This window comes from Ctenocephalides felis, unplaced genomic scaffold (assembly GCF_003426905.1).
Source record: "Ctenocephalides felis isolate EL2017-DRISC unplaced genomic scaffold, ASM342690v1 CF-g0.4_SCAFFOLD_03571, whole genome shotgun sequence".
NCBI classification, from domain to species: domain Eukaryota; kingdom Metazoa; phylum Arthropoda; class Insecta; order Siphonaptera; family Pulicidae; genus Ctenocephalides; species Ctenocephalides felis.
The window spans coordinates 44,849,473-44,875,920 of NW_020539725.1; the positions used below are offsets into that span (position 1 = coordinate 44,849,473).

At 28.5% G+C, this 26,448-nt stretch overlaps 3 protein-coding genes and 1 pseudogene across 3 annotated transcripts in view; all 4 read left to right on the forward strand.

Annotated features, from left to right (window-relative positions):
- The first annotated feature begins 8,479 nt into the window (after positions 1–8,479).
- The window catches only part of LOC113387004 (protein obstructor-E-like), a 26,584-nt gene continuing 8,615 nt past the window's right edge, over positions 8,480–26,448 (forward strand). The window contains exons 1-3 of the mRNA XM_026624765.1: positions 8,480–8,670; positions 17,304–17,386; positions 17,548–17,668. Of these exons, the coding sequence (XP_026480550.1) occupies positions 8,613–8,670; positions 17,304–17,386; positions 17,548–17,668 (262 nt within the window). The 5' untranslated portion in view covers positions 8,480–8,612. The remainder of the gene's footprint in view (positions 8,671–17,303; positions 17,387–17,547; positions 17,669–26,448) is intronic.
- LOC113385009 (bromodomain-containing protein 3-like) lies at positions 20,049–21,455 on the forward strand. The gene is made up of 3 exons (XM_026622806.1): positions 20,049–20,424; positions 20,883–21,077; positions 21,367–21,455. The coding sequence occupies exons 1-3, from the start codon at positions 20,224–20,226 to the stop codon at positions 21,436–21,438; spliced, it is 468 nt and encodes a 155-aa protein (XP_026478591.1). The 5' UTR covers positions 20,049–20,223; the 3' UTR covers positions 21,439–21,455.
- LOC113385008 lies at positions 23,119–24,282 on the forward strand (annotated as a pseudogene).
- Positions 24,576–26,448, forward strand: part of LOC113384742 (ribosomal RNA small subunit methyltransferase NEP1-like) — an 8,649-nt gene continuing 6,776 nt past the window's right edge. Inside the window, exons 1-3 of the mRNA XM_026622505.1 lie at positions 24,576–24,786; positions 24,857–25,100; positions 25,173–25,498. Of these exons, the coding sequence (XP_026478290.1) occupies positions 24,646–24,786; positions 24,857–25,100; positions 25,173–25,498 (711 nt within the window). The 5' untranslated portion in view covers positions 24,576–24,645. The remainder of the gene's footprint in view (positions 24,787–24,856; positions 25,101–25,172; positions 25,499–26,448) is intronic.

A 26,448-nucleotide genomic window follows, 5' to 3' on the forward strand; every position in this document is an offset into this window, starting at 1 on the left:
TTCTAAGTTGCTCAATTTGTTCCTGATATAATTTTTCCTGTTTATTTATAATCTTCTTGTTTCTATCTATTTATTTGCCGTTTTAGTATTAAATTAAAAACATATTTTTCTATTATATAAACAGCTAATGAATGCCATACCCGAATCTGTGTTTTTGAATGCTCTGGTAGCTCTCAAAGAACTGGAAGAATTGAATCTGAAAGGAACAGTATTCAGGCAAGAAAATAAAAATATTTTTTATACATTGAAGTATTGCCAAAATATTCAAATTGTTTAGCTCAAATTTGGTATAAATGACTAAGACGCAAATTTAATTTTGTTCCTATAACTATAGCTCTAACTAAAAACTATCTGCTACTTTTCGCATATTTAAAATGCGTTTATTTCAAAAACTATTTGAACTGCGATCGAAATATTTTAATAACATTTTTCTAAGGTCATAAGGAACCAACGTTATGATTATGATCAGAATCGGCAACAAGAAATTTTTGTCGCAAATCGTGAAATAATACTTGACAAGTGGGTCGTGGTATGATTTCAGTTTTTTTTCGATTTATTTGGCAATCGTTGAGAATATAAAAATGCAGTTTTCATGTTATTCTAGCCCACGTAACAATTCACCTGATGTTTAATTGGAGCCTTCACGTGCCCGAGAAGTCTGTGAAAAATTAAAAAGACTATTTTTTTCGACCATTTTTGAGCATTTTTTACATATGAAATCTTTAAACGGTTATAACTCCCAAACTATACATCATAGGACTTTGCTATTAACTGCTAACTGTAGCTAATAATATTTATTAGCAGATAATATATAATAGCGTTAGGTCATATATATTGGCTTAATGTGTACGAAACATATGCTGCAATAATTAGATATAGTTTTTTTTTAATTCTTTACAATAACCATTTTTAACAATATAGTATTTTTTACTTGAATTTGTATATAATTATTTTATAATATATATAAACAATATCAACGTGCTACTAAAAGGTGCTTTTGTAATTATTTATTTTTAATGTTTATAATATAAGAGGTTTTTATTTTTAATGTTTTAATATAAGAGTTAATATTGCAATTTAAATTTTCAGAGCACGTAGATTCTATCAACAATTAGCTGCAGCCAAAAATATTAAAGTTTTCGCGTTCGGTGCAAACCCTCTTCTTCGAAACAGCGATATCCTTGGAGTTGCTTTCAACTGTAGGCAGATAGAAAGGCTGAACGTTTCCAGGTAAATTTCATTTAGATGTATAAACTCACCTTTAGATGTACAACCTCACCTTTACCAGTGCAGTGAATTAGTATAATTTGTTATCAGTTTAAATTTATCCATAGGCGTCCAAACAGCGTAATGCTGACGGGCCAAGATATTCGCTTCGCCTTCTCGTCCAGCAGCGGCCTGTCGAGTCGTCTGACCTGCCTGAAATTTGACGCCACCGGTCTCGACCCGAAAGACTTCGCAGAACTTCTGAAATGTCAACGATTAGATTCGCTCACGTTGAACAACGCGGTTAACCTTGCCGGAGAAACTTTCAGGTTTGAATAGATACAATATTTGGTTATATAAGAAGTTTATTATTTATATGATTTTATTCTATCAAATATGGGCACACATCAATCTATTTTATGGTACACTAAAATTAATGACCATCTTTTCTACATCAAGATTTACATTATTAAAATTTTCATCCACTATTACTACAAGCAATCATTTTTGCATTTCTTCAGATAACCACTTGCTCCTTTAAAAAACACATTGCATTATTTGCGATTATATTTATACTCATATTTTATTTTAGCAAGTGGTTATCTGAAGAAATGCAAAAATGATTGCTATGAAATGATGAATACGAATGTACTACTTAGTAACTAATAACTAAAGAAAAGTTGACCCCATATACTAGGTACGAAGGTACGACTAAGATTATAGGTGATACGACTAAGGCGACTAGGCGCTTTAACGGTGCCGAAAGCACATGTTTGAAAAACTTAAAAATACTTATTTAACCCTCCGTCGTTTGAATATTTATTCACCTTCGAACGGTCGGAGTGGTCTGGCTGGACCACCATTCATTTTACATGCATTTATATGGGATAAATGAGTTTTTGGTGTCTTATATATTAACAATTATTAGTAGTAAATATCTATCTTCAAAACGTCGAGAAATGTAAAAATTTTCAATTTCGATTTCCGGCTCGTTACAATAACTTACCTTACGGGAAGTGAAAGAAACGAATTATATCTGCTCGGATATAACTCCGGTCGGATATAACTTCGGCCGGATATGATTCCGTCCGGATATGACTCCGGTCGGATATAATTCCGGCCGGATATGACTCCGCTGGATATGACTCCGGCCGGATATGACTCCGGTCGGATATGACTCCGGTCGGATATGACTCCGGTCCGATATGACTCTGCTCGGATATGACTCCGGTCGGATATGACTCCGGTCGGATATGACTCCGGCCGGATATGACTCCGGCCGGATATGACTCCGGCCGGATATGACTCCGGTCGGATATGACTCCGGTCGAAAACTGATTTAAATATAAAAACTGTTGATTTTTGAATATTTTCTTTCGTTTATTTCGTTTACAATGATGTGTAATAAATCCACTCGGAATACTTTTAATCACTCATAAATTAATTTATTTTTTATTGATTAAATCGATTTTTACACATATCGGGAAGTTCATGTAACTTGCCACAAGGCAAAATACCAATACCAGCTAGTTCTGTTTTATATCAATGAAAAACAATATTTATGCTTTTTCGGCGTCTTCGAAATGAATGTGAAATTCAAAAAATTTTCGGACGCAGTACGGGTATAAGAATTGTTGATAATGTGCGCATTACTCATCCGATTTTCAATGTTAGCGATGACCAATAAGCTTGGTAGGTTTTCAAGGAACTCTCGTCGTGAAAATACTAACATTCGATGTTGCAACATCTAACAAAGAATATATAAAGCGCAGTATGAATAGAAAATACAAGAAAAAAGACAAAATACTAGTATAAAAAAGTTAATATCCTTAGAATTATCTTTCTGTGCATTTTTTCGTCCACATTTTTTCGTTGATCGACAGCTAAAGAAATTTTAGAAAAAGTCAAGAAATTTCAAGTCGATAGGACTACTAAAAGTATTTTTTTTTAAATTGAAGTCGAAAAAAGTCTGACCAGGCCACTCCGACCGAAGGTGGGTTAAATAACCCAAAATTAAAACTTTATTGCTTGTTAGGCAAAAGCCTATGCTAAATTTATAGATTCAATAAACGCCTTTTTTCAATTTAAAATGGACTAAATATTATAGCATTATTTTTTCAGCTTTAGCAACCTTACACTACTTTCTAAATATGCATCTTTTAGTCTTCTTTGAAATCTTTTTTTAAATAAATAACATTTATTTCAAGTATTTTAGTTGTAGATGTTTTAACATGAAAATTATATTATAATATTTTTATAGATTATTTCCATCATCCTTTCTCCGATTGCGCTGCCTCAAAATAAGAAATGGATTTTCTCTAGTTTCAGAAGATTTTGTTTATGTATTTACTGAAGGAAAACAAGTATGAGTATGAGTTTCCTTGAATAAATAAGTTTTTATGTAACATATTTTAACTTTTTATAGACTATGCGACAGATGAAAACTCTGGATTTCGCAAGCTGTTGGAAACTTGATGATAAAGCATTAAGAGCAATTTGTTCAACGTGTTTTGGTGAACTCAAACAATTGCGATTAGCATGCTGTAAGGTGAGTGATAATTTAAATACTATTCAAATTTAAATTTTTCTATGTAAAAGATAATGACTATACATACACAAATATACTTATTTCCAATTTTTTTTTTATTCCAAATATTTATAATTACCGTAGTGTAGTTTTGATGATACTACTTACTACTTACTAGTTCTTAATATTTTTCATAATTCAATCAAATATGTTCTAGGCCATCCATTGTATCTATCCCATCTACCAATGTGCGTACCTGGAAGCCCTGGACGTAGCATATGTGCCTGGTGCCGACGCTGCAACCCTACAAACTCTATGTGCAGGAAAGAATTCTCTTCCTGCATTGAGAATGCTCGTCATTGGAGGAGCTGATGATAATTCTTCCTACTGTGGTTCGATTGGACTTGGTAGAACTACTGCTTTGCCAGGTAGAACATTTTATTTGAATAAACATTTTTTATGAATTTATACAAAAAGCAGTTTTATCGGAAACGGTCATCGTAATCCTGATAATAGCAAATGCGTAGTATAAAATGCGAATACTATTCATGATTATAAAATGGTGCGATACTTTTTAGGTTCATGCTTAAAAATTGAGTAAAAATTAAAAACCTAAAAATAGCAGAACCTTTGCTAACGCATTTCACTAACAATAAGCTAAAATTGAGCAGCAGTGTCATTATTTTTTACCTTGATTCTAGAAATGTTATTGACGCATGCAGTTCCAAAGTTTAAATAACCAACAATAATAAAAATTAACCACAATAACCAAAAATTGGTTGGACTTTCAAGCTTATAATTCTCAAGCTGCTTGGGATTATTTTTTTACATGATGATTACAAGAAATTTACTATTAATAAACTAGTTATTCCATTAACTAGTAACTAATTATTTATATAAATTTTAATTGTTTATACCGTTATTAGGTGTGAACATCGATTCATCAAGATATAAAGAATTAAATGCTCTATTACGAACCTTAAAACAAGATCGAACAGTCAAAGTAGTAAGCACGGCCTCACCATATGATATGAAAACAAAAATTCAACTTTGTTGAAAAAACCGTTTAACAGGACTAAAAGGACTAAATTCATGATATTGACACATATTTCCTTTGAATTTTTTTAATAACTCCGTACAAGTGTGCAGCTGTATGCAATAATTCAACCTTAAAAATACAGCCTTAAAAATGATCGGTAATAATTAATAAACAATAAATGTAATTGTATTTTAAAATGTAAGTAAGAAATCAACCATAACTTAAATATTAACTGTTTTGAAAATAAAATTATTTATATTATTTAGAATTATTTTATGACATTTATTTTATTTAATTTTATTATTTCTTCGGTTTTATTTCACTTGCTTGTTTTTATTTATTTAAATGAATTATTTTCAAACGTTTTGCTAAGTTTAACCATGACGTTATAATATCTTTGATTTTATATGACAGTAACACGGAACCGTGTTGAACCATCAATAAAATTGTTTATTCAGTTGATCATAAATTCGAGAATATTTCGTAATTCTTAACCTATTCTTGGACATCATTCATATGTAAACAAGTAATACTAGGATGCATTTCATTAATTTATTTATTGTTATTAACTTCCCGGAGGAGAAGTTTGTTGTCGCCAGAAAATTCGACTTGCTTATTTTAGGTTGTCTCGGCGTTTCAAATCATTCTGAATTCAAATTTCATATGAAAATAGGCATCATTATAAAAATTGATTAGTATAAAATATTTTAATATCATGGAAAACCAATTCACGAAAAATTATATTTGAAGAGTAATAACTAATAAGTATATACCTATTCGGTCATATTCCTACATCATTTCTGTAGATACTATATTTTATGTTAAAAATTCGTACCACGTATAATATTTATTTTGATTCAATGCGTTTTACCGATGATTCATTATAATTTTACCTTGAATTATAATTATTAGGTGATAATAATAATTATTATCAAGTTAATGCCATGTGCTATTTGCTATTATACACCTGAGAAGATTTAATTCCGCGCATTCGTGTGATCATTTCATTGTGCCAGTTAATGCTATTGATTAATTGATTTTCTGATTGATTATATCTTATTAATGCCTTGACAGATTTATATTAAATTATAGTATTAACACTTGTAATAATTATTTCTATAAAAAAGAATAGTAATAGTAAGCAAATAAATTAGGAATTATTTTATTTATTCCTCAATGAAAATAAGGGAACCTTATATGGTTCCATGAATCGTATTTTAATATAGTTTATACAATGTTTGGTTATATTTAGAAAAAGATTTGATAAAATAGTTAGTTAAATAACTAAGTTTTAATTAGAAACTATTACAATTACTTATGACAAATTTTGCAAATTCATTCAAGTTTTAGAAACTATAAATATACAAAAATTTCCTTGAGCTTTAGTAAATTTTTATGTTTGCGAAATGTTAATAAGCGTTCTAGCTCTAATCGTAACTTTACAATGTTTTTTTCTGTTTTTTTGATAATCCAGTTTATAATCATTCCCTCAGGCAATGACACATTTCACAAACATAAAAGCCAATTGTTTTTTATCAATCTAGTCACCATATAGTTACTTGATTAATTAATTAGTCATAAGGTGATCAGATAAAAGAATTCAAAGAGTGTAAAAAATATCGGCCTTGTGATCTTCTAGTTTGTCGTGTTAACATTCGGTAATATTTCAGGTTTTAGCATTAGACTTTCCATTTCAACCAATTCTTCTAAATTAGTATTACGCACGTTTCTTATAGATTAGATATGGTTATATCCATCTTATGCATTCTGGATTTTAAGCATTTTAAATAGCAACAGGAACGGATTATTAGATTATAATACCAGATAACATTAGGCCAAATTTGAAATTGGTCAATTTGATATGCAAGTTTTGTTCTTCAATTTTTGTATTTACCTTAAAACGGCTTTGCTGCATTCAATAAAAAGTCATCAGTATTAAAAAAATTCTAATAATAAATAAATTAGACGAATTTGTTAAAAGTATCGTCACAACAGGTTATAGGGTTTTTATATATTTTATACGAGTGATTTTTTTTCAATAACTTGATAAGTATAAATACAAACTAGTGGTGTATGGCATCGAGCCTTAAGGCAAATTGCCGGAACTTCCCGCAGCCTAACGAAATGTTCGAGAACTATCAAATGTTTTCAACTAGATTATTATAAATACTGTTGCATTATCTAATATTTATTTATAAGAATTATATAAACTTAATTAGAGTTCAAATTATTTATTTAAAGTATATAAGTGAGCTTTAGAGCTTTAGCCAAAATTCACATTAAAATCTGAAATATTTTCGAAATACAACAAAAAAAAATTTTTTGAAACATTGTTTTTTCAAAAGCAATTATTTTGTCATAACAAGCTGAAATTTTTCTGAATCATTCAAATTTGGATGCTTAGTTCTTTCAAAAACTGCAATTTTTTGTACATTTAGCTCTGTATCTTCGAAATGGCTGGACCTGCCTTTGCCAAAAACTAATCACCTCTTCTCTCAATCATTGCAAATTGAATGTTTTTTGGATCATTCAAATCGAATACTCGGATTTTGGTTTTGGATCATTCAAATCGAATACTCCGTTCTCTCATAAATTCGATTTCTATTTTATGCACTCTTTGCTCCGTATCTCCAAAATGGCTGGACCTGCCTTTGCCAAAAACTAATCAGCACATCTCTCTATCAATAGGAATCGAACTATTAAAATCGGTTGACCCATGCGCCCGAAAACATGGACGAAAAAATGCGTACATACAAAGCACATACACACACATTCATTTTTTCTGAGGTATGCCAAAATGTTCAGAAACCTCTGAAACGTGAAGATTTGCAAAAAAATTTCATTTTGGATTTATTTCGGCCCATTACTATAACTTACTCTACGGGAAGTTAATAATACACGAACTGTATATTCATCATTGACTTTAATATCAGTTAAAAATTTATAATGTTTTTTTTTATTTGGCCTCGATTACTTTGAGCATTTAGACATCTACAACATTTTTATATACTTACATTCTAATTTTTATATCATTTTCAATCTATATATGTATCCTATTCTATATTCTTCTTATTTTTCTTCTTATTTTCTTCAATTCTTGCTCTTTTTCAAATTTCTAATTCTATTCAACTTCTAGCTTCATTCCATTTTTTTCTTCATTGTTCTTTTAATTTCAGCTTAGTTCCAATATTTCTCTTCTTACTCCTAATACAATTCAGCTATTCGAACTCTGTTATTCCTATTTTTGTTAATTTTCATTCAAATTCTACTTAACAAAACAATTTTTATTTGATTTCAAATTAACTATACATATTTTTTTTCGTATATTCTAAGTCAATGACAGGATTCGATCCAAAGATTCCTGTCCTGTGAATAGAGCACGCAACCAAGAGAGCTCGCCAATGCTCGCCACTTTATAATCTCCAGCCATCGCTATAATTTTTAAATATTTGTGAATATTCAATAAATCATTTCCCTATTCTGCAAATTCAAATTCATGTTCAAATCACGTATACAAAAGAATTTATTCGCATAAACAGTATCGAACCGGTCCTGATGATGCAAAACGGCTCGTCTTCTGTTTATTTCATAACATGCGTCTCAGGTGACCTCACAGAGATGATCCATCGATTCGTCCACCAGCAATTCCCCACTTATATCTTTTTCTCTCCACAAATGTCAGGGATTTTTCAATCGAACCAGCAATTAGCAATCAGCTAAATCAGAAATCAGATCCCATCCAACGTTCAACCAGATCGGAAGTGACAATAATTGGATCTTTATATTGGTGTTTTTCTTTTGGAAGAACTGAGTGATAAAAAGTGATTTTTAGAACAAAAAATGGCCGGAAAAATTAGCGGCTGTATTGTTTTGCTGTTTGCCGTGTGCGCAGTTAAAGGTAACGTGACATTAAATTATATGAATCAAATTGATTGATAGAATAATTGTTTAATGGAGCATGCGAGAGGTTAATGGAGCGATTTTAAATCAAATCGTCTAAAACCATAGTTTTTTCATGAAAACAAATATTTTTTACTTTAAGCAACTATATGAAAAAATTCTATATATTAATATTAATAAATCAATATTGATTAAATTTAAAAAAACAATAATGAAGTTGACTTAAATAAATATTTAATTTGATTTAAAAAATAAACTAGTTGTGTATGGCATCGTGTTTTAAGGCAAATTGCAGGAACTTCCCGTACCGTAACGAAATGTTCCAGAAATATTAAATGTTTTCAAATAGATTATTATAAATACTCTAATTTATAAGAGTTATATAAACTAAATTATGAAGTTAAAATTAATTATTAAAAGTATATAAATGAGCTTTAGAACTTAAACAAGAATTAAAATTAAAGTCTGAATTATTTTCGATATACAAAAAAAATTTTTTTGAGAAAAAAAAATGAAATCCGTACATACATACACACACATCCATTGTTTCTGTGGTATGCCAAAATATTCAGAAACTTTCAAAACGTGAAAAAATGTAAAAATTTTCAATTTCGATTTTTGGACGATTACAATAACTTACCCTCTACGGGAAGTTAATAAATTATTATATATAAAAAATAATAAATAAATAATTATATTTTTTTTAAATTATTATTTAAAAGTTTTATTTTTAATAACATACAGTATTTCCTCTGATTTTATATTGATTTTTTAAAATGCAAAATCAATTTCTGTGCAAATGTTCGATCCACATTATTTGAAAACTTAATATAATTGATTTATTTATAATAATCAAAAAATATTATTTAATTTTTTACTTTCTCAATATAATAATTTATTTATTATTATAATCAAAATAACTATTTATTTATGCCTACTGCATTATTACATTTTAATTTAAATATTTAATATATTATTTTAAAAAATCAAAAAAGTCTGAAAATATATCAGAAAAGTAAGATACATAAAAGGTAATAATAATAAAAGAGTCACAATAATAAAATAATGATGACAATAATATTGATAGTAATAACTATATAGAAAATAATTTAAATTTATTCTATATTGTTCAAATATGATTAAAATAAATATGTGTTTTTTATTAGATCATCTCTATATAATTGATAAAACTATGCCATAAAATCGAACTTGCATTTTTTTTCAAATTAAATTTCCATTCTATTTTTTTATTTATTTATATATATACATTATTTTCATATCTTAGAGGGACAGAAGTGCCTGATATGAGAGATTATGAAAATAGTTTTAATATTTCATTAATATAATATATATCATTATTTTGCATAATAAGTTTTCATAGTATACGACTGCGAATGAGAAAAATATTATTTATAGTTAAAATCAATTTTTAACTATAAATAATGTTTTTCGTATGCTTTTTATAACTTTAAAAACAATTGCAGAAAACGTAACTGGCCATTAAACTTATGTCGATTAATGTTATGAAGAAAAGACCATTAATCTTATGTCAATTATCACATCCAGATAGTTTTATTGCTCAACGCATTTAACGAATCTTCTTATGTATTTTTTCATATCTTTTAATTCAAGCGATGTTTACCTTTACAAAACCAACTAATCGATTTGACGAAACACCTTGCGTTTTCACTTTCGTTTCGGGCCGATGTTAATTTTTGTGAAGAGCGAATTATTAAAATGAGCACAGGTGGAATAATACTTTTTATGTAAGACCATAACAGATTACTCTTGAGAATTATTAACAGATCAAAAATGCATTTCGATCGCTATATTAATTGAGTATTCGAGTTTTCAGATTTATGTACACTACACTAAATCTTTGCTATATTTTATATAGGGTATAACATCAATAAAAAATATGAATTTCTTTTAAAAATTTATTTTACATCCATACGTTTCGGCTATAATCCTAGCCTTCATTCAGTTGAAACTAAAAATAAAATTAAAAACTAAAATAATTGAATTGGAGAAAAGCAATATATAATAATATATGTAATAATCGAATGTATATCAAAAAAAGTAATAAAAGCATATATGTAATAATCGAATATTCACAAAAAACTAAAAAAGTAATATCCAATGTCCAATTTCTTGTCTGGTAACATTGACATTGGATTCTGCAATGTCAAATAGCTTCTTCTTCAATATTATTATTATGTAGTAAGTTCTAGAAATGCATAAATGTTCCCTAAAATTTTTTAATTTTCTGTCTGATCTATGTGTTTTAGAAAATTTAAAATGTCAAATCCCATGTCGAAACGATAAATCGCCATATGAATCATTTGTGTGGCCATGGTAAAGTCATATAATTTTGACACCGGTTTGTTAATATATTGAAAGTTAAATTGTTTAAGTTTAAATATATGAAAGTTTTTGTATTCTTATATACATTAGGGCGGGTCGATTTAAAGATAACTTAGGCACCAGTGGCGGATCCAGGGGGGGGGTCACGGGGGTCATGACCCCCCCCTGAGCCTGTTTTAGGACTTAGATAAAACACTAATTTAACAACAAAATTACTTCATAATGATTTTATTTATGTATTTTGTTACCAAATACATTTTATAACTTGAATATTTAACTGATTGTAGAAGAATGGCGGAGTCAAAAACCCGAAAATTTAAAGATTTTCTAATCGTATTGCGAATATATGTTTTATTACAGTTTAGAAAAAAATATCATTCAGAAATCAAAAAATTAAACTGATTGTGAGTGGCCCTTACGCATCAACTTTTTGTAATCCTAACATCTGTAAATAGATGACTCAATCAATATATAAACTAGTGGTGCCTGGCATCGTGCCTTAAGGCAAATTGCTGGAACTTCCCGTACCGTAACGAAATGTTCGAGGAATATTAAATGTTATCAAAAAGAATATTATAAATATTGTAACAGGGTCTAATATTTATAAGAATTATATAAACTGAATTGCAAAGTTAAAATTATTTATTTATAGTATATAAGTTTTAAGCTTTAGTCAGAATTAAAATTAAAATATAAATTATTTTCAATATACAAAAAAAATCTTGAAAAAAAAATTGAAACAATTTTTTTTAAAAGTAATTATTTTGTCAAAACAAGCAGAAAGTTCTTTGAATCATTCAAATCGGTCGCTCAATTCTCTCAAAAACTGCCATTTTTTTCATATTTAGCTCAGTATCTTCAAAATTGCTGAACCTGCCTTTGCCAAAAACTAATCACCTCATCTCACAATCATTACAAACTCAATGTTATTTAGATCATTCAAATCGGATAGTCCGTTCTCTCAAAAACTCGATTTGCATTTTCTGCACTCTTTACTCAGTATATCCGTAACTGCTGGACCTGTCTTTGCCAAAAACTAATCAGCACATCTCCCTATCAATAAGAATCGAATGTTTTTTGAACCATTCAAATCGGTTAATCCGTGCGCTCGAAAACGTGGACGAAAAAATGCGGATATACAAAACACACACACATCCATTTTTTCTGAGGTATGCCAAAGTGTTTAGAAACCTTCAAAACGTTAGATTTTCGGCTTATTACTATAACTATCATATGGGAAGTTAATAATGACTGATTTAGAGAAGTATACCTAATCGCTGTAAATCATTTTGAAGTGAGAAACTATTGCAAATTGTTTTTTTTTTTTCAAATATAGTAATTATTTTTTTTGAAAAATGGTTTGAATATTACACATTGATGGTAAACAAACACATACGAAATACAAAGCCGAATACATACACACGGTGAATTTTTTAAAAGCGCGGCCAAATAATCTAAACTTTAATTATCATAAGTAAACCACTTGTCGCAGGCCTTAATATAGTTTAGTACGTTCACTTAAATCGCCAAAAAAATGACAATCTATTATAAAAAAGAAACGACTTGACCGATCTTCGCCAGAAACCATTTATTTCCAAATGATATCAATCGAATAGTTTAAGCAAAAACGGTTAAGAATTTTTGAAAAACATGGACGATAATTTTTGCACTTTTCTGTCAATTGTAAAGAAACGGATCGACCAATTGTCTAAAAAAACTAATGAACGCAAGCGCTTATCTAGTTTCATTTTATAGTTTTGAAATTTTAACATCGGTTCAGACGGGAAAACGTCGAGAAAAGGTCAAATTTTCAAAGGTCAAAGTCGCAGATTATTTTTTAAAAAAAATACACATACATAAGGTAAGGCTAAGTAAATTTGAGCAATTATATTGTGAAAACTAAACGAAAAACATAACAACCAATAAGACACGTCAAACAAAAAGTCATCTGACTATGTTTTAGTACAACTTCCAGCTAATTCATCACTGTAAAAATGTGTTTTTTGCTGTTTTTAAAAAATTTATTAATAATTATTGTAAAAATATTTTTTTAACGTCGTAAGAATCAGGGTGATGGCTGGTTGTACATTTTTGCCTCTACTTTCAAATATTGTTGTTAAAAAATCCTTAACTTTACTTGTTTTTGAGATATCGGTGGTGGACCTTTTCACCCGCGAATCTTTAAACCTCGCTTTATCTAATATATATATATATATATATATATATATATATATATATATATACAGGGCCGGTCCTGGGGTCTTTGCGCCCGCATGCAACTTTTTTTCTAGCGCCCCCCCCGCCCTATCAATTTTAACTGTTTTAACAGTTTATCATTAAAATTATATAAATATTTACAAAATTTTTTAAAGTAATTTTTAATTTGATTGGATTTAGTACACAAAAAATAAGATATAATCTAAAAGAGTATAAAATACATTGATTTTAAATTTATTACAAATATATTTAAATTTTCAAATATTTTTAACGTATGTGCAATATTATTATTTGCGTTTTGAAACATTTTACTTATTTATTGTGCGATTTATTCCATTGAGCAAATCATGCCAAGACAGCTAAATAAACTAGCTTGTCGTTTTCAATCATAACACTCGTATTTCATATTGGATTTTTTAAATTGTAATTTAATTTTATTTTTTACAATATCCAAAATTGCGTCGTAAACTTCTCCTTATTGATATCGTAGGAGCCGAATTGTATTCATCCTTGCTTTCTCGTTATATTCAGATTATCAGATTGTTGTTTTAAAGTTAAATTCTATTATTATTTTTATTATTTTAGAAGTATTGTCCAAAAATGAGTAAAAAATGCTAAGAAATTACACATTTCTTGAACTATATTGACAAAAAACTAATTATATTTGATATGTATTATTTCTGCAGAGTTAATAATTATTAAGTTTAGAGTATGGACACCACAAGGTATAAAAAAAGCCTTAAGATTTACGTTTTTCATATTTGTTTCATTTCGATAACTCTAACCACGCATGTCTTTAACATTCAAAGTTCATCAGATGCGAAATATTTGCAACAAAAACAAAAGTTTCAATTCAATTTCTCGGAATAAACATGTCATTTTTTAAGAAATGACTCCCCATTTTTCATTTTCTCGATTATAATTTATTTATATTTTTTAACAAGTTCTATTTCAACAAAGTCAGCTCGTAGTTTTTCGTCAATAATGCCCAATAATTAATTTAATCTTTCGCAGCTTTGCGCTTATGGGCAATAGATAATTTCTTTTTCGATTCCACCGTAACTTCAAACAAAGAAAAAATTGAATAAGTATAGATTAAGCAATAAACCGAGTTGTTATTTACTCATTTGCAGAGTACTTAATAGGTTAATTGTTTCAACTAATATCACATTGCAGTCTCCGTATCTATAGTTGAGTTAGAGTGCTCATTATAATTCATCAAGTATTCTAGATTTTATATAAATAATAAAAAATATAAACAATATAAATTTATTTTCCGAAACTCGTTTTGGCGCCCCCTAAGGCGTGCGCCCGCATTTTTTGCATGCATCGCATGCAAGGCAGGACCGGCCCTGTATATATATATATATATATATATATATATATATATATATATTAAATTTGTTACATACTTATTGAGGACCATAGAAACTTTTCAATTATGACCCCCCCCTGACGCCGAAGCTGGATCCGCCGCTGTTAGGCACATATAATATTTGGATTTTAGAGATCAAAATAAGATACTTTTCTCAAGAAACCATTTCTATAAAATAAATTCTGATGTCCCGTGCATTGTCCCATACAAATCGACCACTCTAATATACATTTATTATTATATTTAACATAATATGCCCAACAGTTCTCATTTGTTAAGTAAAATAAAATAATATTAAAATAATATATAATGCACTTCGCAAAAAATTATCTGGTAAATTATAATTTCACCTGAATTGAGGATATGTATTTTTGGTTTATATACTGGGTGTCTCAGAACTTGTAGTCAAGCTGAAACGGGCTGATAGTTTTAACCTTAATCGCCCTGAAAAATATTTGAAAAAATAATTCTCTTGCATTCTTTGAAAATTATGAGCTTTTTATTCCAACTTAAAGGCTTTGGTGGAATTATAACCCTTATTCGGTTATTGTGGTTAATTTTTACTCATTTTCTTGATTTAAACAATCAAAAACAATAATACAATTGTCCCAAGTTGTCAATAATTAGGACTTTTTGTTGAACTATATTTTTAAAATTTTTAAAATCGATCGACTTTGAGAGACCATCCTACTTTAGTACTTTTTCTAACACACTTTAGTACACTTTAGTGACTAAGCATTTAATTAGTATTGTAAAATTGTAAAATGCTTAAATTTTATTATTGAAAATTATAAAACAAATAAAATAAAATAAAAAATAAAACCGGAAAATGACATGATTTTTGCTAGTATATTTTGTTAATTATACTTTTATTTACTAAATGCTAGTACAAATTGTATCGGTTTGGCTTTATTATGGTAGTTTATAAACTGTACAAAGGCACTACTCATTACAAACAAAAATTAGTTTTACAATTAGTATATATAATTCATACCGAAAAATTTGCACACGTTTTTACTAGAGCGAGCTTCGAAAAAAATAATCGCAAACCAATATAGAATTTATATGTTCTATAATCCTCAAACGACACACCATAAGTACAGCTCTTTTTTTCAATTTACTACAAATAATAATTACATTAAAGCTTAGGCTTTTTAAATCATGTTTAACCTTCATAAAAGATCAATTACTAAGACAATAGCAAATTATTCTCATTATTCGTACAATTAACTCAAACAAGTGGAGTGACGTGCGATAATCAAGCCATCAGTAAATTGCGTAAAAGCGGCGCATCTAATTTTTACACATTTATAAAAAATATATATTTATAAATATCAATTTCATTTTTAAAATCTTCACTCAAGCCAAAGGCATAGGAAAGGTAATGGAATAACTTACATATATCATTTGTTGGTAGGGAAACTTTTAGTTATATTAGTTATTTCTACAACTTTATTCTATTTTTTTCCAAAATTCTGCGCTGCATAATAATGTGCATGCAGAGAATTCTCTGCAGAATATATACCCTTTCCACTCGCTAATTTCGAGATGTATGTGAAGCTTGTTGCCGGAGCGGCGGCATCCGAGTGCAAAGGGTTAATATATGTTTTGTCGTGCGCGTTGTAAATATAAGTCAATAAAATTGCATTTAGCTATAGAATATAAACTACAGCCCACTAATTTCAAACTGTTGTTGCGACAGTTGCCTTGAATCTATTACTCAATAAAACAAATTCTAATTGTCATACGCACATTGTGGGCTTAGCAGAATCCAATAATCACTCTTCATTGTTCTTTCTGAAATCAATTGTTTCCAAAGGGACATAAATTCTTATTTGTTTTGAGGCGCCAAGATTGAATGTTTGTCGGCTTATTATGTCATGAAAACCCTCATTCTTTTAAATGACACATTATGCAAATTATCTAATGGATATTTAAATACAGCTAAATACTTTCTAATGGTTATTACTGCCTAGGTACCAGGTATAACATGATGCTTTGTGTAGATGTACTTCTATAGGGAATATTGCTATTGGAATTAACTAAAATCATTGAGTAATTACCAAAAATGTACATATATACATTTTTACATACTCAAGGTATGGCATACAGCCAGGGGCGCATTTAGAAATTCAGCACCCCGGGGCACCGACAAAAATGCAGCCCCATCACAGAAATTTTACTTAAATAGTTTTTAATTTTTCTAAAATAAAAATAACTATATGATAGCAAAAAAATTATTACGCATTATAATGTAACAAAATATTCATATTTTTTCTAACAAAAAAAATTATAAGTCTTTACATTTTGCACTAAGGACTTTCGTCACTGGCAGATTTGACGAACTTCTTAACTTCCCGTAGGATACGTTATTTATACTTAAAATTAAAAATATAGTAATCGCAACAAAATCGAAAATGAAACTTTTTTATATCTTTACGTTTTAAACGTTTCTGAACATTTTTTCTCACTTTCCAAATTTGCCGCCATGGGCACTTGCCCTGACTGCCTTACTGTAAATCCTAGGCTAAGTATATTTTGAACAATGCATAGAGTTTGTGTAATTACAAACAATTATTATATTAATTTTTGAAGAAAGTAAATGTCTAAACTCACATATAAAATTTATATATAAATTATAATTTTATTCACCATCATTATTATTTTTTTTACAGTTTTGTCACTAGGAGGTGGCGGATGTCCAGAAAAATTCGGTCGTTATCCCACTAGTCAATGTGATGCTTACATCGAATGCAAGGTGAATTTCTAAAAAAAAAAATTACTTTTACTAAATTTAATTTAGATGATGAAATAGAAGATAATTATAATCATATACTCTTCTTTCATCTATGATTATAATATTATTCATTACATTCCCTTTGTATCGTTTATCATTAACGAGTGATATTATTTGGTTAGGATGGTGTACCAGAAGAAAAATTGTGCCCTGACGGTCTATTATTCAATAAAGATGTTGGACCATATACTTATCCTTGCCAATACCCGATTGATGTAACCTGTGAAGGACGTTCTGGACTCCGTAAGTTTTTAATAATTTCCTTATATTTTTCCAAAATTATAGTCAAATTTAACAACTAATCTTTTATTGTACATATTTAAGTAGGGCTTAATTAAATTATAAAATGATCACATAACAATACTCAATAACAAATGATGATTATCTTCAAACCAATTTTATTTCCTTTCTTATTTAATTTTCTTTCCTGGTTTTCTGCAGAACAAGCACAGCCAACCGATGAATGTCCACATCAATTTGGCTACTATCGTTTAGGGGATTCCAAAAATTGTGGTCAATTCATGAACTGTGCAAATGGGCGCGGTTACGTATTTGACTGTCCAGAAGGGCTTGCTTTTAACCAAGCGACTTACCAATGCGATTGGCCAGATCTTGTAGCCGAATGTGACGCCGAAGGTAAAATAATACTCTAATTGATATAAGGTAGCAAACATAGATAAATAAGCAAAATGGTCACAAAACAGCTAATTTCGTCAGCAAACCTTAATTTCGCCGACAATCGCGTAGTCTAGTTTTGCATTTGCCCTTAAGCCATAAAATTACTGAAAATTGTTTATTCTTTACACTTTTTTAGTTTCAATTTATATAAAACTAGTATTATCATTATGGAAATCATAATATATTCACAGGCCGCAAAAAAAGGCGCAGAGGGCCACCTTATCCGGGAAGCTATCCTCAAGATGAGAACTTATTATAAAGAAATGAAAACTGTTCATTAAATATATTCCGTTAAAATTTTAGAAGAAAATTGTTACTTTAAATGTTACTTTACTCGTAATTAAAAATGTTTTCATCTGTCTGCCTCAAAATACGATAAACATTTAAATGACTCATATTTATATATATTTGAATATATAGCTATAAATATGTAATAAAATAAATATGTATACATATATATGTATATATAAACAGATTACCATATAAATTTAAGAATTTTATTATTTGAAAATAAATAAATAATTGAAGCAATAAAATGTTTTTAGCATTTCTGGGATTCAAATGCCCACCTGCTCCACACACTCCTGGCCTTGGTGAACCTGAACATCAATTCATCAGGTAATGTTTTAATACTGGGTTTTATGTGTCTTATAACTGTTCTTAACGACTTCATGTGTTTAAATAACATTAAAAAGTATTCAGGATAATCTGAATCACTTCAAGACTTTTGGATACAATTTCTAATCAATCAAGAAGTTCTTACATTCAAAAGAGTTGTAAAAGTTAATTACATTTATTTTGGTTCACTTTTATTTCATTACAAATCAACTAATATTTGTTTTGAAATTCCGTTTAGATCTCCTCACGATTGCCAACATTACTTCTTGTGCGTTACCGGAAAACCACGTCTCTACAACTGCGGCGAAGGAAGTGCCTTCAATGAGCTGATCAACAGTTGCGATGGTATTGAAAATGTCACCAGTTGTGCTGGAACCCACCGAAACGCTGGTGCCCAAGTACACAATTTAGGCGGCCAACAACAATCGAACTTTGGCCACCAACAATCAAGTTTCGGCCAACAACAATCGTCATTTGGTCAACAGCAATCTTATTTCACTAATCAACAGAGCAATTATAGAGGACAACAACAACAAGGATTTGGTGCTCAGCGAGGGAGCCACAGATTCTAAACGAAATGTTTATTTTATATAAAACTAAGTTATTTTTTTAATAAATTATAATAATTAAAATAAATAAGTATATATATATATATATATATATATATATATATATATATATATACATATAATGTAGTGAATCATAAATCTAGTCTTAAGATGTTTCGAAAGAATGAAAATTTCATTATATTTTATTGTATATTTTATGCGTTTATAAAATCAGTTTATCTTGCCGATAAAAATTTACTTACTTTGTCACTATAAAAAGTACTACTCTGTCACTTTTATTTTCTATATTTTATCAGAAATTATAATTATTCAAACACAATAAAGAAGAGATTAGAAAATAATTTAATAATAATTAATAGCATTTTTGATATAAATATATATGTAAATGGATTATTTATACATGATTTATAAATTAATTATTAATATACCTTCCTTAATTATTATTATGTTTGATGATGATGTTAAGGTAACTGTGAATAAGTTTTTCGTAAAATCTCTAAAACTATTTTTGTTTCTGAAATTTTCTCTAACATTATTGAATTCACATCAAATGGTTTTGTCAAACATTTAATTTCTTTTTAAAAAAATATATATATATAGTTACATATAAATACTGAATATCAATTTATTTTAACTGTGATGAGAATATTTCAATATAAAAATTTAAATTTGCCTCTCTATTAAGTAACGCGTGAAGTTGTGTCAAAGTGTCAAATTGTCAAATTAATCTAGGTAAATATATACTGGTCTCTATGTTTTCAAGTCATAAAAAATACTTAAAAACACTTGCTTGACATCAGACGTAAAGACCGATGTTTTTATTTCGCGACAGTGTAAATTTTTACACAAATATTGATGCTTTTTTAATATTGATTAAAGTGCGTTATTGATTGTTTTTCATCAGTTTTATTTCGAAAGAATATTAATTTGAGAATGTCAAAGTCTGAGAAAGAAAATACTAAAAATGAACCCGTCAATGGAATCGTTCAACCACCAGTTGTTCCATCAGACCGACCGGGACGATTGACGAATCAACTTTTATTCCTATATAACCCTGTTTTAAAAGCTGTATATAGTCATCGGTATGCTTGGCCATTTCATCACCCTGTAGATGCAATACAACAAAATTTACCTGTAAGTGATGAATATAAGTACCATGATTTAATTTGTTCAAGATGTATGGTTGAATATTTGTTTTTACAGTCCATGGACTCTTACGAGCAATTGGCAATACTTGGTCAATGTTCTTTGCTTGCTCTGTGCCATATGTTCATGAACGTTTTTATATAAAATGTTCGAAGTATTTATAAACATTATTCTTCATTCATTTAGATTGATTTGGTCTCTGTCTTATCTCAATAAACCACTTAACATATTTTACTTTAGTTAAACCAATTACGATTGTGAATTATTGATATTCGCATTTGAATCTGCTTTAAATTAATCTTCTGTCTTTGCATAAAAACCTGAGATTTTGTATGTTCATGAAATGTTCAATTGGTTCCAGTATAATGTAACATATTATATGTTCATATGTCATGTTTCAATAGCCGTAAGTTAGAATTTATTATTTAAAAATACATTTGTTTTAGGATTATCATGATCTTATAAAAAATCCTATGGATCTAAACACAATAAAGAAGAGATTAGAAAATAATTATTATTGGACAGGAAAAGAATGCATTCAAGACTTCAATTATGTATTTTCAAATTGTTACATATATAATAATGCAACTGATGATGTTGTTCATATGGCGCAAGCAGTCGAAACATTATTTTTAACAAAGGTAAAGTATGTACTAATAGAAAAAAAAGTTAACTTCCTAAGCTACTCTATGTAGTATTAAAGTATTTAATTCCTTATTCCTTATGATTACACAATAGCATTGGCAAAAATATAATTAATGTAATTAAATACAATAAAGATTTGATTAATCGTACTTAAATTTTAATTTGGATGTTAATCAAACACAGTTTTGAAATTTAAATATGACCTAGTTAAATAAATCATTGATACTAATTTAAGGAAATACACTATTTATTAACTAAATTTATTCAAAAAAAATATTGTTGCAGGTTTGTGAAATGCCAAAAATTGAAATAGAAGTAGAACGATCTTCATTAAAAATTTGGAAACCTAAAGATTAAAGACAAGAGATACCAGCTTAATGGAATTTATTCATTTTGTTGCTTTTGTTGTTTATAAACAGTATTAGGTAAATTTTATTTTAATAGGATGAAAGCTGAATTTACATTGAATAGAATTTACCTTTTAAGTATATTTGGTGATTAAATCAATACTGATCTGTGGTTACTTTGAAATTCTTAATATCTTAGTTTTTTTATTTTAAACATAATTATTCCATAACTATATAGAAATCCTTGAAATCATTTGAATTAATGAAGTAAACAAAATTTAAGACTTATTTAAATTTAAAAATATATTTGATGATATTCAACAAACCTTATAAAAACTGTTATAGCTAGTTTCTATTTTTAAAAGACTGTTGTTGTAATATTTATGTCAAGTTAAGTTTTGTGTATACATTTTTGTATTGTTACTAATGTCTTATTATATTATAGTTGCATAATCGTCTTTTAGATGAATAAAAAATCTTACAGATGACCAGATATGTAGATCAATCTATCATTTTAACTAAAATTCCCAATAATAATAATGTGTCTTGTGAGTACTAAACAGCAGTTGCATATTTTACTGTATTCTAACAGTTTGTTATTAAATACTTTGAAAAGTTTTTTTTTTGCTCTAGGTAAAATGTTTGGCTGTGTAATAGCCTATAGCTTTGCAATATTTTCTTCTCTATAGATCAATCTCTTCTCTTCTTTTATCTATAGATCAAAAAGTATTTACAATGCAGATGTTTAATTCACTTTGTCGATATTCAAAACTATGTGCACATATTTCAAGATAATGTTTTTTTTTCCATTAACTTTATGATCTGAATATTATAATTACTCATTTATCTAGATTTATACTTCAATACCAGATCTGTTGCCATATGAATTCCTATGAAACTAGGTTACAATAAGATTACAATGATTCACATACGCATAAAAATTATTAATAATATTTATTACTTTTTGTATAAATACTTTTAATAAAGTAAACAATACAAAACATGAATTTGTATCAATTAAGTAAAACAAAGGTAAATGAAAAGTGTTTTTGTGCTAGGGAATTTTTGTCTTTTGCTTAGGACTGTTGAAAATAAACAACAAAAGAGTTGTATTAGTAATATTGTTATATATATATATATATATATATATAATTTTGTATGACACATTGATGAGGAAAAAAGTAAAATTTTTAGCTATTGGAAGGATAATAATAATCTTCAATTAACTAATCTTCATTCACTTTTTGAACCTCATCAACTATACATATTATTTATTCTTCAATTCGTCAGAAAATCTGACTTACTAATTTTATGTTTTCTCGACGTTACAAGTCATTTTGAATCGTTCAAAATTCGAGGGTGTGAGCTTAATGAAACAGATTAAAATTACGGATAAAATAATATATAATTCTATATGTGTGTTTATATAATTTTCTTGAGATATAGATCAAATTTAATTTGTGCAAAATATTCGCCTAACAGTTCTTTAAAAAATTTTGAACATATTCAGAAAAGTGTTTACAGATTTCAAATTTTTAACAAACTATTTTAAGTTTACATTCGTTGTTCATTGTTGCCAACTTTTAAAGTAAAAAAATAACAATATATTTGACAGCACGAATAGAATGTGGTAGAATCTTCTTGATAATTCCTGAACTTTTGTTGTTGTTTGATTGCATTATATTATTATATTGTCTAGGTTATATTATGTTGAAGTGTGGTTGAAATAGTTGTCTATATGCTTTATTTGTGAAGGTTTATCTGTACTAGCATAATAATGTTAGGAGTAATAGTTTCAGGACGACTTGTATGTACTAGTGTTTAAAAATAGGTTAATTAACATAACTTTCATTTAAATCTCAAGGAGTTGAAATAAAAATTTTACTCTATGTAAAAAAAATTAAAGCTTTGTAATATTAGTCAATATATACAGAATTTTATTTACACATTCAAATGACGCATAAAATATATAATAATAACAGTTAAAATATCATGATTCTTGTTTTATAATGCAAGTGGTAACAAATTACTATGTTTGTTGCTACATGATGCGTTTGATGCTTATTCAATACATTATACATACATTGGAAATTTATGTCAATATGATAAAATATTATATTTTTATATATTTTTAATTATCTGTCATTTCTAGGTACAAACAAACTTCCAACAAGTAGGAGAAAGTCAGTTCTTAATTAATATTGAGGATGCTGACAATATAAATCATTTAGTGGTTTTTTTAACCGGGACTATACCTCTGCCAGACAGTTATGCTGCGTCAGGTAAACATTTATTACAAATATTTCAAACGGAATAACATTAATTCAAGCAGATCATACTAATATATGTTTAAATTTCAGTACATTTCAGTTGGCCTGACCCTACAGCCCCACCAAATTGGCAATTACTTGGATATATTTCAAACACTAAACCTTCTGCTATATTCAAGATCTCTACTTTGAAAAAGCTAAATGAGATGGAAAGTTCTAATTACAATTTGTTTGGTAATCAACAAATTTCACATATTGCCCAGATAGGAGTTCAAATCGAACCAGAAGCAAATGTATTGCAGCAAACTACGGCAACTGTAAGATACAATATAAAAAATTACATTCATGTAACTGTATCAAATATTATTCTAATATATCTTTTTTACAGGCCAGTACGAAGTCAATCTAACATTTGGTCAGAAAATGCTTGAAAACTTTTTTAATTATGTTAGTAGTTTTGCTATTACACAAAGTAATATGGAACCCAATCCGCAAGAAACCTATGTGCCCTTATCAACACTACAAAAGTGGTATACCAATTTTGAAAGAAGACTTGAACAAATCCCCATTTTTGGAAATCTTGAAAATAAAATATGAGGTTTTATTAATTTTTATAAGTTAGAATTTCCTTTATTAAGAAAATTTTGGCATATAAATAAATTGTAAATAAATAAATATGTTTAAGGCGAGAAATTGTTTTTTAAATCATTAGTTTTATTTACAGTAAAGATTTGCGCGTAAACTAATAAGCAGTGCACACATTGTCGATAATTTTGAAATTTTACAATTTGAAAGAACCGCCATATTTCGATTGATCGACAAACACACATGCATGAAACCTAAAAATATTAAATATCAATATACATTGTTGATTTGGTACATAGCCTAACTTTGCACGTGCTGTCAAGTGAAGAAAACAGCAAGATAAGACAAGTTTAATTTAAAACATGGGTAAAAAACGTAAACACACTAAAGAGGATGAATTTGAATTTGATCCCCTTCCCAAACATTTAGTGACTGCGCATTTAAAAAATCAAGAGAAGCGGTTAATAATAATTCTCGAAGGAGCACAGCTAGAAAGCGTTAAGGTAATATTACTTTAAAGAAGTTTTTTAGCATGTTATAATATATATTGATCATTCTTTTATAATACGATAGGTGGGAAATACGTTTGAACTATTGAATTGCGACGATCATGCACATATATTGAAGAAAAATAACCTAGATCCTGGTGCTTGCCGACCAGATATCACACATCAAAGTTTATTAATGTTAATGGATAGTCCACTTAATCGAGCTGGATTATTACAAGTATATATTCATACTCAGAAAAATGTTCTAATTGAAGTAAATCCACAAACAAGAATTCCAAGAACTTTTAAGAGATTTGCTGGGCTTATGGGTATGCATGAATTTCCAGAATATTTTAAATAATAATTTAAATTTTAATTTCATATAATTTAACTTTTTACAGTTCAACTTTTACATAAGTTTAGTATACGAGCATCGGATGGACCTGTGAAATTATTAAAAGTCATTAAAAATCCAATCACTGATCATTTACCAGTAGGTGTTAAAAAGATTTTGATGTCATTTAGTTCTACAAAAGTATCAAATTGTAGAGAACTAGTACCTACAACAGAAGATCCTATAGCAATAGTTGTAGGGGCATTTGCTCATGGAGTTGCCTCTACTGATTATGCAGAAGAAACAATTTCTATCAGCAATTATCCTCTATCAGCTGCACTTACATGCAGTAAACTGTGTACAGCATTTGAAGAGGTGTGGGGTGTGTTAATAGTAATTATAAAACATTTTAAAATAAATAATAATGAAATAAATTTGAAATAAATAAATTCCTGGAAATTTCTTTTATTCATCTTTATTTTCAAATTTCCCGCGGCTGCCATTTTGAAACTAAACGTGTTCGCGGAATTTTATATAATGATGACGTAGTAGCACACGCATTAACTAAATTAAATCGTATAATAATAATATAAATGCACATGTAATCAAACGATAACAAATTAACGAAAAAGTGTACGCTGGTTGTTATGGAAATGTGCTGTAAATATAATTTCCGCCATTAGAATTATTTCTATAGGACTAACAACGCATTGTGAAATTTATTGATAGAATTTTGTGTATATGAGGCTGATCTAAAATATGTGTTTGTTGTAAATAATTAATGATAATAAAAATGTGTATAAATTAACTGCAGTGTTGTACATTTATTTATCCGTGTTTGTAATATATATTGCATTATACAATCTTAGTACATGGCCATCACAGCCGCCATGTTAAATTCTCTGTTGAAATGAACTGTATAAAATCTTCGAAAATATTTAATGATTACCATCAATGCACAAAAAGTTGTGAATTGTGTTTGTTTTAAATAATTATTTAGTTTTAGTGTGCCAGTTAAAGAATTATGATATGATTTAGGATATATCGTTAAGAGTAATGGACCTACTTTAACATAGTCCGACGTCGCCATCGCGGTAGTTTGTCGCGGCGAGTAGAGCCCGTCTGTAAAGTTGCTTGTGTTGTGTTGCTCCCGTGTTTTTCCTCATTTCTATGTGGATTTTTACCCTAAAAACACAGGTAAATGGAGCAAAATTACGTAAAATTCGTGATTTATATTTTTCTTATTTTAATAATGGTACAGGCGCACGCATAAATGTGTAATACGAATATTTTACGTCGAGAAGTCAATTTTAGAGAGATGCTACATTGCCCGCCATATTGGG

Coding starts and splice junctions, on each gene's coding strand:
- LOC113385009 (XM_026622806.1), top strand. CDS start 20,224: ATGTCAAAGTCTGAGAAAGAAAATACTAAAAATGAACCCGTCAATGGA. Junction 20,425..20,882: donor CAATACAACAAAATTTACCT/GTAAGTGATGAA, acceptor CATTTGTTTTAG/GATTATCATGATCTTATAAA. Junction 21,078..21,366: donor AAACATTATTTTTAACAAAG/GTAAAGTATGTA, acceptor ATATTGTTGCAG/GTTTGTGAAATGCCAAAAAT.